Raw genomic sequence first — 18,613 nt, 5'->3', positions numbered from 1 at the left:
CTCCCCCGTCCCTGGGACTCTCCAGGCAAGAACACTGGAGTGGGTTGCCATTTCCTTCTCCAATGCATGAAAGTGAAAAGGGAAAGTGAAGTCGCTCAGTCGTGTCCGACTCTTAGTGACCCCATGTACTGCAGCCTACCAGGCTCCTCCGTCCATGGGATTCTCCAGGCAAGAGTACTGGAGTGGGGTGCCATGCCTTTCCACCACAGTCTATCTATGCATTAACTTGTCTCTCTTCCACGAGACAGAACAAAGCATTAAAGAGCCGGATCCAGAGACTGCACTCACAAATAGACAGTGAATGAATGAATGAGAGATGTGGGGACTTCCCTGGTGGCCCAGTGGCTAAGACTCCATGCTCCCAATGCAGGAGGCCCAGGTTCAAGCCCTGGTCAGGGAACTAGATCCCACGCAGCTGCAACTAAAGAGTTCACATGCCCCAGCTAAAGACCCTGCGTGCCGTAACTAAAATCTGGTGCAACCGAAAAAATAAATATTTCTAAAAAGAAAGAAAAAGAGGTGGGAGTAAAGAGTGGTCAACAACATAAGAAACACAGGTTTCTGAAACCCATAAATGGCTTAAGACATTCTTGCCCTAGGGGCTAGAATACTGTTTCCTCCTTCTGTGTCTCTCAGAGGCTGGAAGAGGATGGGATACAGTGAAGGTTGTCACTGGAAGCCCTCAGCTGTTATCTCCTCTCTGAATTGCCCTCAACCAGGGGAGCTGCCTCGCCCAAGTGCCCTCTCCTGGACCCAAGGTATAAAGGCCTTGCCCCCTTGCCTCCGTCTAGGGCATCTCAGCAGAGCCATCTCCCCTCCAGAACTTCTTTTGGGACAGGTGGAAGCCTCTGTTAAGACTGCATCAGCAGTTCAACGTTCTCCGCCCAACCGCCCTGCTATCTTTCCTCTCCTACAGGTGACAACACCAAGGGCACCCTAATACATCTCCACTCAAACCTTCTCAGAGTCTTGTTTCCAGGGAGCCCAGCCTAAAACAACTGTTGGATCCCCAACCCAAATTGGTGTCTGGCATATAGCAGATGCTCAATAAATATTTATTGAGTGAATGTTTATTGTCTCTTGGTCTGTCTGCCAAGACTTCCCGTATCCTTTGCCCATCAAGGTCTCGTATACAACAGACGCTCAATAAATGCTCTCACTCTAGGTGTGGAAGGTGGGGCGCTATCGCCCCAGACAGATAATCCCCGACACACATTCAGAACCCCAGCAAAACTGAGCGCCTCAAACTTGGGGCCTCGGCCCCGCCCCCCCGCTGCAGCTGCGGCTGGAACGCGGGAGGGATGGATGCGGTCTCCAGGGTTGGGACCGCCGCCCTCCTTCCGAGTCCTCCCGGGACTGGTGTAGACGGCGGCGGGCGGGGCGGTCACCGATCCGCCAGCCCCGCAGAACGGTTACTTTTTAAAACGCCAAAATGGCGGAATTCTTTTTTATTTTTTCCCTTCATGGCAAAATAATAATAATTCAATTTTCCGTTATAAAAATTGGAAATCAACGGTAGGAAAGAGAAAGTTTGCCAAATGACCCATTTCCTAAGAACACCAAACCCCCGCCCTCCACGCCCTCTCTTTTATTAATGAACAACTCTTAATTGCATTTCTCTAAAAATCAAGCCGCCTTCCTCCCTACCCTCTGGATTGCCTCCAACAGCAGCACGGCGGACGCGCTCGCCTCACCTTCGAGCCCAGCGACCGCCCAGATCCCCTTGCACGCCGGCTCCCCGAGCCTCCTCCCGGGCCCGTGCACCCCGCCTCGCGCTCGGGAGGAGCAACGCCCGGGGGCCCCAGGCCCCAGCACTGACTTGCGGGGCGGGGCCGGGCGCCGCGGAGCCTCGTACCCCGGGGTCCCTACCTGCAAGGCCCGCGTGCGGCCGCCCAGCGCCGAGCTGCGGTCCGAGCCCCGCGCGGCGCGCGCCTGCGCGCACAGGGGGGCGGGCCCGCCTTCCCGCAGGACGCGGGGCGCAAAACGCTCACAGAGCAGGTTTGGGGAGCGCGGGCCGGGGGGCCTTCCTGCCAGGCCACGGCTGCGTGGGCCTAGTGTCCTTTAGCCCCGGGGCTAGACTGCTGCGCGGGCGAGGCGAGTCGAGATTCTCCCGGTCCCCGACTCCTTACCTCACAGCTAGCAGCACGCAATGGGGACAACGGAGCCGGGAGAGGCTGGTGGGTTCCTGAATTGAGTGGTCAGTGACAAAAACCGAGGTTGCGCTCCCCGCGCGCACCCCGGCTGGGTCGTTTCGTTGTCCAACGCCTTCCCTCGGCGCCTGCTCCTCACCTGAGATAGGCGAGCCAGAGAACATCGGAAAACCATCTCAGGGAGGGTGAAGGGAGGGCCGTGCCACCAGAAGAAAGGAGCCCCCTGCGAGGTGCGGTTCCGTTCCTGGCCCTCATAGCCTAAAGGAAAGCATCAGCGGCGCCAGAGTTTGGATGACCTGACCCCATTGCTATTGGCTTGTGGTGTGACCTGGGGCGCGTCACTTAATCCTCCTGGTCCTCCATTTTTCTATTTGTAAAGACTATTACCTACTTCACCGCAAAGGGTTTTTATTTGTTGTTTTTTGAATGGGTTACTGTGATGGTGCTGTCTTGCGCAAATCGTTGCTTCTCTGTGCTTGTTTCCTTAGCTCATCTAACTAATCAAATCTCCGTTATTAGTTTTTGCCTGGAAAGTCCCATGGATGCGGGAGCCTGGTGGGCTGCAGTACATAGGGTCGCTAAGAGTCAGACACAACTGAGCGACTTCACTTTCACTTTTCATTTTCATGCATTGGAGAAGGAAATGGCAACCCACTCCAGTGTTCTTGCCTGGAGAATCCCAGGGACTGGGGAGCCTGGTGGGCTGGCGTCTATGGGGTCGCACAGAGTCGGACACGACTGAAGCAACTTAGCAGCAGCAGCACAAAACACCTCTTAAACATATGGCAGCTATGACTTTATGAACATTTGTGTAATTGAGAAGTTAAGAGACTGCAAGCTCTAAAATGGAAGGAAACACGATAACCTAGGTGTATCCCTAGCACCTGGTACAGAGCTGGACACTCAGTGAGTGCTCACTAAATGTCTGTTGACTGATGGACTGCATGCAGAGGAAAACAAGGATCCTGGTACAGTCTGGAGTTGTGTCCACTCCCTCATTAATCTCTTACTTTACAGAACAGGATATTGAGGTCCATCTGGCCTAAGGTCACAGTTAAAGAAAAGGTCAGGCCACCAGGTTCAACCTCCAGTGCAGAGGAGAAAAGGGTTCCTAATTAATTGTAAGCAAATTCCACAAATTGTTGTGATCCTCAGGTTTAAATTTATGCAGACTTTATTCCCGTTGCTACACCAACGCATTACATGTGTTCTTCCTCACTGCAGTGTCAAATTTTAATTAAAACTCGTATTATTGGGAACAGAATTGCATCAGTTGAGGATGCTGGTTGCCATAACAATGGAAGTCTCTTTATACACACCAACATACACCCCCATCTACTCCTTTTTCTTTCATCTTTACCCAGACTGCTTGTTCTAGATTCCAAAAGGTTTATTTTAGGTATTCAGAAGTCTAAAAGAAAGTGATGGGACCACACAAACACATAGCTTCTCAATCAGGAATGTATCTTTTAGACTAATGGAATCTGAGCCAGTGGGATGTAGGAATAAACAAAGAATGCAGGTCTGAGTTGACAATATATTTTCTGCTCAACAGTATTTTGGTGGTCTTGATACTTTTGGTGGGCTTGCTTCCTTGAACACATTCAGGGATGGAGAGTTCTTCCAAGTACATGTGTTTGGGGAAGGTTCTACCTCTAATGCAACCATAGCTTGCTCTGCTGGTCCAGTCTGCCCTCAAGAGAAAGTGATGAAGTCCTATTCTTTCCTCAAGTGACAACCCCATATTCTACAAGTTTTAATAGCCTTCACTATTTTCAAGTTAACTCACTACTCAGGAGTAGACTGTTGTTCAGTTGCTAAGTCATCTATGACTCTTTGTGACCCCATGGACTGCAGCACACCAGGTTTCCCTGTCCTTAACTATCTTCTGGAGTTTGCTCACACTCATGTCTGTTGAGTTGGTGATGCCATCCATCTCATCCTCCGTCACCCTCTTCTCCCTCTTGCCCTCAATCTTTCCCAGCATTAGTGTCTTTTTCAATGTTGGCTCTTCTCATCAGATGGCCAAAGTATTGGAGCTTCAGCATCAGTCCTTCCAGTGAATATTTAGGGTTAAAAGTCTGTAGTCAAGACTGGATGGACCTCGAATTTTTTGAAATATTGGTGAACAGAAGCAGAGAGAAAACTATTGCTAGTGAGCAGCTCACACCTTTCTGTTCCTACAGATTTTAATTCACCGTTGGGACAGTGCACTTATTTTAGGAAAATGCACCCTTTTTATAAACAGGAAAACACTTCTGGTTCCAACAGTATGGCACATTTTGCTAATAGGGAGCACTTTCTAGCATAAACACACCCAAATCTAAGCAGAAGGACCAAGCAAGCCAAGAAGGAAAAAGACTAAATTTATGGCTGAATTTGCAAGAGCTATCAGGAGCCAGAAACAAAGATGGAAACAGAGGAACCAGGGGATGGCCTGACGTCTCTCGTCCTGGAGGTGGTTATTGGACAGGGATTTGGGTTTCATCACACACACATTGACGGGAGATGGGATCTTGGGTCCATGCAGTACTGGGAGTTTAAACTGAATCCCTTGTATAAAGACTGGACACCCCTGACCGCCAGACTATATAGTTGGGGGTCCCATGGTGGAAAAGGCAGGGGAGGTCCAAGTTTCCAAATATAATTGAGTCCTTCTTTCCTTCAGGTCCTATTTTTCCCCCTGGACATAACGTGTATGGGTGTATGCTTTCCAAAGAATCGAGACTGACAAAATTTACATTTTAGCTTTGTAACTGAAGCCTGTATTTGCAAGCATTAGGAAAATTTGTCTCTGTGTGGGCCAGAGCCTCAGCTATTTCTGTTACTCCAACCCTGCTAAGTATCTTTTGTTCTCAACACATTTGGTAGAATTCATGTCTCATGCTGCTGCTGAAAACCCAATGGGGGAAAAGAACCTCTGAATTAAGCTTATTAGTTTTTAACTGCTGCAGAACCACCACCACAAAGTGGCTTAAAATGCAAATTTATTATCCTTTAGTTCTCGAAGTCAGAAAATCCACAATGGTGAAGCTGAACTTTTATCTTTTGCTTATCCCTAAAACTCTTTTATCTTTCCTTCAAATTTCCTTTTTAGTTGTAATTTTTGGTTGTGCTAGGTCGTCACTGCTGCCTGTGGGACTTCTCTGGTTGTACTGAGTGGGGGCTACTCTTCATTGTGGGGCGCAGGTTTCTTACTGCAGTGGCTCCTCTTGTTGCAGTGTGCTGGCTTAGCTGCCTTACAGCACATGGAACCTTCCTGGACCAGAGACTGAACCTGTGTCCCTTGCGTTGGCAGGCGGGTTCTTACCACTGGACAACCAGAAGTCCCTCTCCTTCAAATTTAAATGGTCCCTCGCTGGGTATTCCTGATTGTAGGGTTTTTCATCAGCTGGCAGTGAAAGGACGGAATCCTAACCACTGTTGACTTGTGGGTCCCACGGCCTGTGGGATCCTAGTTCCCTGACCAAGGATAAAACCCACATCCCCTGCATTGGAAGATGGATTTTCAATTACTGGACCCCCAGGAAAGTCCCTGTACTGTTTTACAATAAAAGCAGCTACTATTTCACAAGTAATTGTGCCAAACACTCTGAAAACAGCATTTACTACCTACAGTATTAGAAGACACTTTTATAGCTGAGGACACAGCTTGCTTTCTATTGCATATTCCTCTCACGTATGTAAAAGTTACCTCCAGCTCCTTTTGGCCCTTGGCCAGAAGAACCACTGTCCTACTTTCACAGCTATTAAGTACAAACTGATGTAGTTCAAGCTCTCTTCAGCAATGTTCTCAGACTCCAAAATGATTCAACTTCCTCTTAAAAACCAAACACCCCTTCTTTTCTCCTGACCTTTAAGGCTAGCCGCCCCCCCCACACAAAGCACCACCTTAGTGAAATGCCAATGAACAGAACTTAGAAAATCAACAAATGTTAACAGTGGGTGACAGTTTGAAAGGAACTGGATATTTAATAGGCTCTAGTTACCTCCCACAAATTACTGATCATAAAGGGAAAAAGTGACTTTATATAAGTGACTCAGGTAATTATTACAAGGTGCCACTAGATATACCGAAGACAATCTCATTCTTGTGATATTTCTGCCAAAAATGCAATCATGAGGAGACATCAGACAAACCCAAATTGAGAACTTCTACGAAATAATCATCCCTTAACTCTTCAAAAATGACAAGGTCAAGAAAGGTTGAGGACCTGTTCCAGTTTAAAGTCATGACAACAAAAAGGAGCAAATGATCCTAGGCCAGTGGAAATACATATAAAGGAGGTTATTGGACAACTGACAAAACATAGTGGAAAAGACAAGATCATACCGAAGCTAATTTCCTGGTTTTGATAAATAGACACCATAGTTAATATGAGAACATCCCTGGAAATACACAAAGTCTTAAGAATAAAACATATCTCTAACTTACCTTTCAGATGGCTCAGGAACAGTGTAAGTAAAATGAAGTATTATTGGTAAATGGCACAGGGAATATAATTTTTTTGTACTATAGTGCAAATTTTCCCTAAGTTTGAAACTTTGTCAAAACAACTGTAAAGGCAGCCTGCTCATTCAGGCTTCTTCTGTGCCTTTTCACTAAGAGGAACTGAATATCTGAAATAGGCTTAAAAAAAAACCACCACCACTTTAGGGCTGTTAGGAACTGAAGTAGGATTTAAATCCTGCCTGTTAACAAATTCCCTTACAAATACAATAATTTCCACAGTAATGATCTCAAAATAGTAATCCTGACTTCCTTCAAGGGGTCAAGGATGTAATTTACTGTTTATTACCTGTTTGTATTCACTTTCTGATTTCTGAACCATTTCTTTCTATTCACTTTAAGTTAATCACTCTACTAATTACTACACTGGGGCCCATGTGTGAAGTTGTTTTAAAACGAGGCAAATCTAAGCAAGCTACTTAGCATCTAGAAGACCAACTACAAAACACAACTGCACCTACTCACCCTTTCAATTAATGGAAGCATACATGGTTTTAGGGACACAAAGTTCAAGATGTGGTTGCTGCTTCAAAAAGCTCAAAATTTAGAGAATCCCCAGGCAGTTCAGTGGTTAGGACTCCATACTTTTAGTGCCAAGGGTTTGGGTTTTATCCCTGGCTGGGGAACTGAGATCCTCAAGCTGTACAGCTTTACCAAAAAAGAAAAACTGTAGTGTAAACTGGTAATTACTAAGTGCTAAAATGTTTTTTAAGAGCTCTAAAATACATATTTTATGGACTATTGGTTATATAAACCAAAATATTACTTTCTTAAAAAAGTTGGCATTGAAAATTCTTACATATCCATTCCATGGTAGTGCACCATGTAGAGTGGCAGATCTCTGTACTACTCTAAGTGAGCTGCAGAACACACTCATGGTATGAATTGCTTATTGATGCACATAGGCATTACTAATGGATTAGCCTGGGTAAATACAGTGTGTTAGAAGCAGCTACCTTAGTGTATGCATGCTAAGTCGCTTCTGTTGTGTTTGACTTTGTGATCCTACAGTCTATAGCCTGCCAGGCTCCTCTGTTCAAGGGATTCTCCAGGCAAAAATACTGGAGTGGATAGCCATGCCCTACTCTAGGGGATCTTCCTGACCCAGGGATCAAACCCTTGTCTCTCATGTCTCCTGCACTGACAGGCAGGCTCTTTACCACTTGCGCCACTTGGAAGGCTACCTTAGTAAGTGGATGCTGAAAGAGAGATACTTTACAGAACATTCCATTTTTGCAAGACTAAAATTGCATATAACCACAAAAACTGAAGTCAGAAAACATTTTCTGAAAGCAAGATAAATAAAAGTGAAATTAGGTTGAGGATTTGGAAAAGATGATCAAGTTTCCTAGTTTATCTGGGTAATTATCAGAGAAAATGTTCAAACTGCTACAAGATAAAAGTTAAATTTTGTGTGAAATCTAAAGACTTAGTTGAATACAAAAGACTTTATTGTATAACAGCAATTTTTATGGTGCTAATCAAAGTATTTTTCATGTATTAAACTTTCATCTTCACAACCCACGAGGGGTTATCCCTACCACCGTGGATGACACCAAAGCATGAAGGTTAACAGCTTGCCCCAGATATGATGTTGATCAAAGTCACTCAGTCGTGTCCAACTGTTTGTGACCTCATTGACTATGCAATCCATGGACTTCTCCAGGCCTGAATACTGGAGTGGGTAGCCTTTCCCTTCTCCAGGGGATGTTCCCAACCCAGGGATGGAACCCAGGTCTCCTGCATTGCAGGCGGATTCTCTTTACCAGCTGAGCCATAAGGGAAGCCCATGATAAACCATCTATTAATATTATGTTGGTCCTAACCTCATGTTTCTGAGAAGCGGAGAAGTCCTTTTCTCATATTCAAGTGAGGAAAGAAACAAACCCGATAATGGCAACTCCGATTCAAAAAAACCAAATATCAGATATTTGCCAAATATTTGATACTAAGTGGGAATACACAATAAACTCAAATCAAGCCTTTCCCTCAGTGAACATTTTATTGAGGCAATAAAGCACAAAATAGGTTAACAAAGTGGGAGAAAGAAGATACCAAGAGAAAAGATGGTAACAACACAGGAGTGGAACGTTAAGTAACAGGGCAGGAAAGACTCGAACTGGCCATAAAGGCACTAAGGCATGTTAACACACTATCAGGTAAAAGAAAGGGGGATCCAGATTATCACACTTCTATTCTGCTCTCTACCAGTTTAACACTCCCATCTAGCCACAGATAAAGATGTGGCAAGTTGCAGACTCAGATTCTACTTAAGTTAGCAAGGAACTAAACATTTTATTGGTCATCTCTAAGTGGGCCAGTGTTTATATATAAAGAGTGGTTTGGCATGTCCAATGATGGGGGTCCACAGGAATAGGAACTAGAGTTTTAATAAACTGGTCTTTGCTATTAAATTCTTAAGGGTGTAGGCATTTACCTATACAATTACCCACCTGCGGGGGTAGCAGCTAACGAGGGTAGACAAACCTGCCTATTACCACATGATGTCATAACATAAGAAAGCCCAGAAGGATGCTGCATACTTTTAGAAAGTCAAATTGTATATTGTAGTTATCCCCCCTCCTTTACTTTAAAAGGCTGTGGTTTTAAAAGCTTTTGTTCTTTCCCTGAAAACAAGAGAACTTTGGTCAAAGCCAATTCTTAAAAGTAACTTGTCCTTAAATAGATTTTGAAAGGCAGTGCAGACTTGCCTCTTTATGCAACAGTCACAACTTTTGTTTTTTCAAACAGGCAAAACAATGAACTATAATTACAGATACCAGTTTTTTCTCTCAAAATCCAAGGTCTATATGGGAAAACAAAAACAAACCGTATTTCTTATGAATATCTTAAAAAACGTCAAAAGCATTGAAGAAAATAAGGTTGTCAAAAAGCATCAACCTTTTGGGGCACTATGTTCCTAAGATTAGACTCTTTAAGATATCATAACAGGAAGCCCAGAAGTTTCTCAAAATGACGGTATCCATCACACCCTACCCTAACACTACCCAGCCCTTGACATCTTATACACTGACAGCTCCCAAAAAGATGTTAAAGCTGAGCCAAACAACCTACAGCCTGTTTTCAGACTAAGATTAATGAATGGTTTTTAAAATCAAATTACCTTAACGAACCTAACAGAGAGATATAAGATAATTCATTTCTCAAACTGCAATTTCAACTAACTAGGCTTACAGACATAAGGACTAATTGTAACCCAGTAACTCCTACAAATTTGCCGATTATAATTTGGTTTCCACAGAATTTATTACACTTTATGATGAAGTACTAGGGTTTAACCCATATAAGTTTTTTCCAAGCCAACCACATAAAGTTCATAAGGATGATCTAACCAATTATCACAGAACCCTGCTAACTACAAAAGGATGACTGTTAGGTAGAATTTTGCTTTAAATGGTAACTGATTTACCAAATGATCTGTTAAGTGCCTGTTAATATTAAGGATTTTCCAGTAGAAAACACAGTTATTTGCTTTTCCATTTTGAATAACATACTAAATTTCTGATCAAAGAAAGGTTACTTCTATTTTTACATAACAAACAGTAAAGATCAAGGAACCTTACTCTTACAAAACACTAATTACAACTATCACTTTCAGAAAGTGGGATTACCAGGCTAGATGAGATCCCAAATATTAGAACTACTTTTTTGAGTTCAACCAATTTAAGTTTAAAGAACATTTTAAAAAGCTATTAACTTAGGCAAAACTGTTTAACAGGTCCACTACAAAATCTTTTATTTTTAACTTAAACCTGTTTAAGGGGCCAAAATGACTTTGGCAAATTTGATTAACAGCACAAATTAACGTATCCAAACTTATTGCATCTGAGACTTGCCTTGTTTTACATTGTTTCCACAGATAGATTATCAGTATCTCAAGGAATTTAAGAGTGACCTATTCAAGTAAGGCAATCATCTTGGTAGCAAACTTTTATTGAAATCTTACATAACTCAAGCTTTATAAAAAGCCAACATAATTGAAAATTGGGTTCTCCCTCTAAAGCCTTAGGTATTCAAAGCCTGAAAAGGTTAATTTAAAATTAAGCAAACAAATATAACAATAACAAAACCCCTCCAGCAGATCCTGCTGAAATACTTTAAAAAAAAAAAATCTAAATGAGCTTAATCTTTACAAAAGTTATTTTAGCTCAAAAGCTATAAAATCAAAGTTATCTTAATTCTACAAACAAGGGAGAGGATCTTTGACTTCATGCCATTTCTTTAGAACCTCATCTTTTTCATCAAATTTGGCTACAAATCCAATTTCTGTGTGCCCGTTTTGGGAGGTTTCTTCTTGCAGAAGAGGCCAAGTAGAAACATGAAAGAGTAACTGACTAAGCAAGTAGGAAAGTGTTCCGTAATAGTGTGCAAAGAGTGGAGAGTTCTGGGTTAATCTCTGGAACTTGATCTGGATCGTGACCTTGACTTTGAACGAGATCTAGAATGGGATCTTGAAGCTCTTTTTGGTGGAGGGGACACAGAACGGGCCTTTGAGGGTGGAGCAGGTAGGGGTGAATTGGAACGGGATTGGCTCCTTGATCTAGATTTGGACTTTATATCACCTTTTCCATTTTCTTTGGGGGAACGAGATCGAGAACGAGACCTGCTTCGAGATTTCTCATACTCATCCTTCGATCTGCTCCGAGAGCGCGAACGGGAGCCCCGATCAGACTTGGGTTTAGATTTGCTTTTTGATCTAGATTTCCTGCCTTTGGAACGAGATCGTGATCGACCTTTGCTCCGAGACCTGGATCTAGACAAGAAAAGCCAGATTTTTTTTTCAGTACCTTGCCAGAACACACAAGCACTCTATAGACAAAGTAAGTTATTCAGAAAAACACTCAAGAACCCACTTACCGGGAGCGACTTTTTGAGATACTTCGAGATCTACTGCGGCTGCTCCTACGACTTCTACTTCGTGACCTTCTTCTAGATCGTGACCTATAACAAGAAATGTGGTAATGAATTTTCATCTCAAGACACCTCAACACAAATGAACAATTTATACAGACAAGCCAACAGTAAAACTCCTTAATTGCTCACTACAAATTAAATCTAGCATCAAAATATTTTAAAAAGAACCCAACAATGCCAGTAACAAAAGAAACTAAAAACTGACCTAATTTCAATTCAGCAGTAATTGAAATACTGCTGCTTGAATTTTGTTTGTGGCAAATACTGTCTCCCCCTATACCCTTCAATAAATTACCTAGATCTGCTTCCAGAATAAGACCGCCTATGGCTTGTTCGTGGCTTATCTTCAATGAGTCTAATATTTCTCCCATTGATTTCTGTACCATCCAGTTTATCCAAAGCACGCTTCATGTCAGAGTAGGAGCGAAACTCAATGACACCTTCATTTGTGCGTTCTTTGTGAGCATCTGCATAGGTTACTTCACCTGCTTGTCTCATAAAATCCTAAAAGAGCAATATGACTGGTTATTCCCAGAAATCTAAACAAAAAAGATTTGCTGTATTTGATTCTCAGATATAAAAGAACAATACAAAAACTTACCTTTTAAACGTTAAGTCAAATCTTTTTTATCCCAAATTATATAGCACTTACCTTTAAATCTTGCCAACTGCAACGACTAGAAAGATTTTCTACAATAAGTCTGAATTCTGTGCGTACAGGTGGTCCATATTTGTCTCTGCCAGAGGTTCTCCGACTGCTGTATCCACCTCCACCACCTTTATCATGTGAAGAGAACAATTAGATGCTTTGCAATGATAGGCATGCATAATGTTTTTGAAAGTTAGTACAAACATAACAACTTATTTACTGGAGTAGGACTTTGCTATTATACTGCTAAACCTTCGATACAGTTATGATTTGCCATAAATTAAATTAAGGGCAAGTCAAAACAGACTAAAACCAACTAAACTTCTCCTACATTCTGTTAGAGAGTGACTGCTCCTTTATTCAATTTACCTCGCTAAGTTTTATTTTACAGAACATTGTAAAATATAAAACTTAACTGATTACATGCATTTCTACATTTTACAAAAATGTTTACTAGTTACACTAAGTACTTACATCACAGTGTGAGGTTTTTGGTGGTGGTTTGGCCACAAAACACGCAAGGTAACAGTCACCTAGTTCAGATTAACCAGTTTTGTCTAACCCTTGGAATCCTCACCATCACCCTGCGTCTAATGGCAAAAGGCTGCTGTCGTCATGGCTTCCGGTAAGGTCAGCCAAAGGGTCATAGGGCAAGGGTCACACAATGTATGGAAAAGCCAAGGCCAATCAGGAAAGGCAGTCATCTTAGCCTCAGTGGACACAGCCTCAGCCCCATTGGTCACTTTCAAATTGAAACATCAAGGACTTGTTAAAAAGTTTGAATTCAACATGCAACAATTTCAACATCAAACATTTAACATAACCAACCCCCTCCCACCTCCTCCCAATAACATGCCCCAACTAGTGCATATACAGCATAAAGCTCATTTAGATCTCCTTTGTGGTGTAAAACCACATTATTTATAAATATATTTTCTTTGGCCCCCGTCAATTCTCGTAAAGCTAAAACCTACGCTTAAAACCCCACCTCATTCCCCGCCCCGCCCCCACCTCCACCCCAACCAGTCCCAAACTTCTACGCTAAGTCATTCACATTTCTAGCTAATGCACTGACAGGCAAGTTGAGGGGATACAACAAATACAGCCACCCCTCACTTCCTCCGTAGGTAGAGCCCACGACAGTGCTGACAGGGGCCCAACAAGTCACTCCCTCCCGACTTGGCAATCCCCGCCCCCAAACACCCAAACCCTGCCTAGGCAAAACCCACCACCCAGTCCCCGCGCTCCGGCGTCCCGTGTCTTCCCCGGGCAGGTGTGAAGGCAGCGAGCCCCGGGAGCACCCGAGTCAAACGGCCGCGGCCACCTCGCCTGCCCGGCTGGGAGGCTCCACCCCGCCCCGCCTAAGCCTGCCCCCACCCCCCGGGGTCCCAAGGACGCGGAGCGCGCGGGGGTGGAACTCACTGCGGCTTCCGTAGCTGTAGCCGTCGCGATCCCGGCGCGGGCCGCGGGCGTGCTCCACGATCACGCGCTCGCCACACAGCTCCTTGCCGTTCAGCTCGTAAACGGCGTCGTCGGCGTCGCGGGAGTCCTCGAACTCCACGAAGCCGTACCTGGGGGGCGGTGCGAGGGCCGGAGGCCGGCGGGCGTCGTTAGGCCGAGGGCGCGCACGCGCGCGCGACCCCCCGTCCCCGCGCGCTCCCGCGGCTCCGCGCCGCCGCCATCTTGGCGGCCCTGCCACGCGGCGCCGCGGCCTTGACCGTCTTCTCCCTCAGACGGACCCTGCCGCCGCAGGCCCGGGGCGCTGCGGGCGGACGCGGGCTCCCGGGGTCCGACTCACCCATTTTTAAGGTCTATTTCGAGAAGGCGGCCATAGCCACTGAAAAAGCGCTGGATGTCCTTCTCCCGGACGTTGTAGCTCAGGCGTCCTATGTAGACGCGCGGCATGTCCGCAGCGGGCAAGGGGCCCGAGGGCTGGCGGTCGAACGGCGGACCGCACGGCAGTAGCCGCGGTGCGGGTGCGGTGACGGCGAGAACCCGGACACGCACCTCACACCACAGCGGCGGCCGAGTCCAGCCACACAATGGTGCGCGCGCGCCTGGGCTACGCTATAAGGGCGGGCGGTAGGGGGGCGGTGCCCGGCGTGTGACGTCAGCGCGCTGCACGTACTCTCCCGCTCTGGATCGCGGAGCGCGGCGCTCGAGGGTGACTTGCTGTTCCTCAGCCCGCCAAGTTTCGGGGAAGTGAGGCTTTACCCGCTCACCGAATTTTTTCCCACACATCTTTGTCAACGTCATATTCTGTCTCCAGCCAAGGACTTGTTTTCTAATTTGTGCTTTAAAAAAAAAAAAACAAAAAAACTTGCTCCATGCTAGCTCTTCAGGACGGGCGCTCGGGAGGCCGTTCCGGAGAATGCCCTGTTCTCATTGGTTCTGGAGGTTGTCATACTAGGCCTCCGCGATCTCTGATTGGCTCGTCAAAACGAGGCTCAAATTTTTTTCACGGATCGTTGGGCTCACGCTCAGCTGGTGTGGAAGGCGCCTAGTCAGTGGGTTAAGTGCCCTTTCCACAGCATCCGAAGTTTCTGCTCCGAGGTCGTGTGAACCCGGACCGGGGTTCACAGCCCTGCTGGCTTCTGTCCTTCGTGGCCCCACAGCCGCCATTGCGGTCTCACTTCACTGCCTCCCAGTATGTCCACCTGTCCTTCCAGGAGTCTTGGAGCACTGACTCCTGGAGTCACCTGTAGATTGAAGTATACATGGCAATCCCACGATCGCTGTGCGTCCTAAGATGCTTCAGTCGTGTCCGACTCTCTGCAACCCTATGGACTGTATGTAGCCTGCCAGGCTCCTGGGTCCATGGGATTCTCCAGGCAGGAATACTGGAGTGGTTTGCCATCCCCTCTTCCAGGGGATCTTCCCCACCCAGGGGTGCATTGGCAGGCGGGTTCTCTACCACTAGCACCACCTGGGAAAACCACTTGCTGTAGAACTGACAAAGGGAGCAGGGCCAAGACCTCTGGCCCAACAAAGTTGAGCAAGACCTGACAGCCCTCCCACAGAGGTACGCTCGTTTCCTTCCCTCAGTGGAGCGTCCGTTGTCCCAACGTGATCCCTCCCCGCCCCCACCCGTTGGTTTGAAGGGTATCTTATCTATGTGGCAGAAACGCTCATTTTGGAGTTTACCACTAGAAATACTATTTAAACCCCAGAGGAGTAAGTTTAAGTGGAGATCAGAAGACCCTGGAGTTCTCTGAAACAAGTGCAGGAAAAGATGCTGGTAAGAAGTGAGTAGAAAATTGGGAAGAAGGGTCGGAAGGCAAGGTGTAACACAAGCTGAGGGGAAAGGGCATCATGGGGTTAATACTGGCTGTTAAGGTATTTCCCTGTATTCCACCTGGGCAGCCTTGATCTTCTACTGCTGCTAAGTCACTTCAGTCGTGTCCGACTCTGTGCGACCCCACAGACGGCAGCCCACCAGGCTCCCCCGTCCCTGGGGTTCTCCAGACAAGAACACTGGAGTGGGTTGCCATTCCTTCTCCAATGCATGAACGTGAAAAGTGAAAGTGAAGTTGCTCAGTCATGTATGACTCTTAGCGACCCCATGGGCTGCAGCCTACCAGGCTCTTCCATCCATGGGATTTTCCAGGCAAGAGTACTGGAGTGGGGTGCCATTGCCTTCTCCGTGATCTTCTACAGTTTCTGGTTTAAAGGCAATGATTTTTCCCTCCCCCTCCTCCCACGGGGGCATTTGGCAAAGTCTGAGAGTCTGTCGGTTGTCACGACTGGGGGAGGGGGAGTGTTAAGAACTGGCATCTGGTGGTAGAGGCTACACTGTGCTTAAAGTTCGATAAATAAAATATATAGGTGGATCGTAAAAATTTTGTGTGTTTGTGGAATATAGTAATTGGGGAAAGGAGAATTAATGGGATAACTTTTTTCACTGATTGAATTGTCAGTATTTTGAAGTTTGTTGAAATTCATTGTTGGCTGGGAATCCCCTGGAGGTCAAGTGGTTAGGACTCCACACTTTCACTGCCTTAGGGCCCAGGTTCAATCCCTGGTCCGGAAACTAATGTCCCATAAGCCGTCCAAAAGTTCATTTTTGGCAAGAGACGACACCCCACTCTGAACTAAGATGTGCATGGGAAGTAGGGTGTCACCTCCTGTCTCCTTGCAGTTCATTTGTGCAGAGAAAGATGCAGCTGACATGTCCTCCTCTCCCTCACCTCTTTTTCTCCAGAGCCCAGGGGCTACTCTTTTTTTTTTTTTGACCACTCCGGGACCTGCAGGATCTTAGTTCCCTAACCAGGTGATGATCTTGGTGAGGCAGCAGTGAGTGATGGCATGAAATGAGATCTTAATTCCCTGCCCAGGAATTGAACCTGGGTAGCTGCAACTTCATTTCACTTGTCGCTTTTCTGCATTAGAGAAGGAAATGGCAACCCACTCCAGTGTTCTTGCCTGGAGAATCCCAGGGACGGGGGAGCCTGGTGGGCTGCCATCTATGGGGTCGCACACAGTCGGACACAACTGAAGCGATTTAGCAGCAGGTGCAGCTGGGATGAAAACCAGAAATCCTAGTCACCAGACCAGTGAGGGCTAGGGGCTAGAAGCTATTCCCCCCCTGGATCTTTGCCCCAGTGAAAAATGCATTTATCACCCAGAGGCAGAAACTGTAAATGCGGGTACAAAGTTTATTATTAGAGACATAGCACAACGAGTGGGAGAGGACCTAGAAAAATGGTTTGTTTACTTAAGACAGAAGCAAGGCAGAGATGCACACCTGGAGAGAAAGGGTGTGGGTGTCCTCCCTAGTGAGGAGGAGTGCAGTAAAGAGGCAGTTAAGACGTTTATATAGGGCAGTTCTTCCGGGCCTTTGTCTTCCTTCAGGCCAATTACCTGTTTCTTTTTCCACACCTGACCTACCCTGGGACCCTCATCAATCTCGGAAGTAAAGGCTTCTGGGAGGTTGGTCTGACATTATCTCCTGACTTTTGACCCACAAGGAGCCTTTCTGTGCTGTGTAGTGTCTCCCTTGTCCCCAAAGAAGGGGAGACGGGAGACCAGTTAATCCTTTTTTTAAAAAATTTATTTATTTTTCAATTTTTGGCTGTGCTGTGGATCTTTGTTGCTGAGCAGGCTTTTCTATAGCTGTGGTGAACGGAGGCTACTCTATTTTCAGTACACAGGCTTCTCATTGCAGTGGCTTCTCTTGACACATGGGCTCAATTGCTCCCCAGCGTGTGGGATCTTCTCAGATTAGGGATCAAACCCCTGTCTCCCGCATTGACAGGTGGATTCTTTACCATCAGCCACCAGGGAAGCCTGATCGTTAGTTCTTTACTCAAACAGGGTTTTGCCACGCTTTGTCCTTGCCATGACTATTACTGTAAGGTGTTGACAAGAGACAAACACTGGCTATTTACCCTGTTTCTGTTGTTACTTCCATTTCGAAGGGCAAACAGGAGACTGATTGTAAATGCCTTAACTGGAGCCCACCTAGCTCTTGTCTGATTGTTTTTTCACTGACTCGGTGAGTTGGGATGTGGGGGGCGGTGAGCCCAAAGGGGTTCTCACTTCTGGTGTCAAGGTGCAATGCCAGGTGGGGAGTTTGACTGGGGCGGTACACCTGTCAAACAGTAACACAGGTGTCCTAAGGCGAGCTTAGGGAGGACAGAAAACTCCTGTGGGGCAGAAGGGCTAAAACTCGCTTGTTCTTGATTTTCAGTATGAACACAGACTGTGAAAGGGGGCCCTCACAATCCTTCTGATCTTTGGGGTTTTAAGCAGAAAGTGTCAGAAAAGTTACCACAGGGATAACTGGCTTGTGGCAGCCAAGTGTTCACAGCGATGTTTTTTTGATCCTTCAATGTCAGCTCTTCCTATCATTGTGAAGCCAAATTCACCAAGTGTTGAATTGTTCACCCACTAATAGGGAATATGAGCTCTTGCCTCAGGAAAGGCTGTTGTAGTATCCTGCCTGAAGCCCATGTGTTCCTGCCCTATGAAATGTAAATAGGAGGCCAGCTGTAAAGGTCATAATATGGAGCCCATCTATCTCCTACATAACAGGGATCAATTGCCCCTTGCAATGGAAGCACAGAGTCTGAAACACTGAACCACCAGGGAATTCCTCCCCAGTGGTTACTCTTAACAAAAAACTTAAATTGCCTAAGAGGAAATGGTCTCAAATATCATTATTGAAGGGAGTGTTGGGCCAGCAGCATTCTGTGGAGTCTTGCTGATAATCTGACTTCTGTTGATGTTTTGAAAGAACAACTCAAAGGAGAAATGATGGATGTACAGCATTTGGCAGTGTCTGAAGTGTCTACAATCATGGTGGCAGATAAAGATCACTGTTCATTTAAAAGTTGTGGAGTGCCTGTCAGCAAGAGAGGGAATCTGTCA

General features: G+C 45.8%; 1 protein-coding gene across 1 annotated transcript; it reads right to left on the bottom strand.

The window, feature by feature from the left end:
• Positions 1-10,596: 10,596 nt before the first annotated feature.
• SRSF6 (serine and arginine rich splicing factor 6) lies at positions 10,597-14,307 on the bottom strand. The gene is made up of 6 exons (XM_055545062.1): positions 14,043-14,307; positions 13,667-13,815; positions 12,248-12,372; positions 11,891-12,099; positions 11,539-11,622; positions 10,597-11,434 (listed from the first exon to the last, which is right to left on the bottom strand). Exons 1-6 carry the CDS (start codon positions 14,147-14,149, stop codon positions 11,071-11,073), a joined length of 1,038 nt encoding a protein of 345 aa, XP_055401037.1. The 5' UTR covers positions 14,150-14,307; the 3' UTR covers positions 10,597-11,070.
• Positions 14,308-18,613: the final 4,306 nt, after the last annotated feature.

This window comes from Bubalus kerabau, chromosome 13 (assembly GCF_029407905.1).
Source record: "Bubalus kerabau isolate K-KA32 ecotype Philippines breed swamp buffalo chromosome 13, PCC_UOA_SB_1v2, whole genome shotgun sequence".
In the NCBI taxonomy this organism is placed as follows: Eukaryota; Metazoa; Chordata; class Mammalia; order Artiodactyla; family Bovidae; genus Bubalus; species Bubalus kerabau.
Note: the sequence above shows the minus strand (reverse complement) of the source record. Positions and strands in the feature narration are given on the sequence as shown.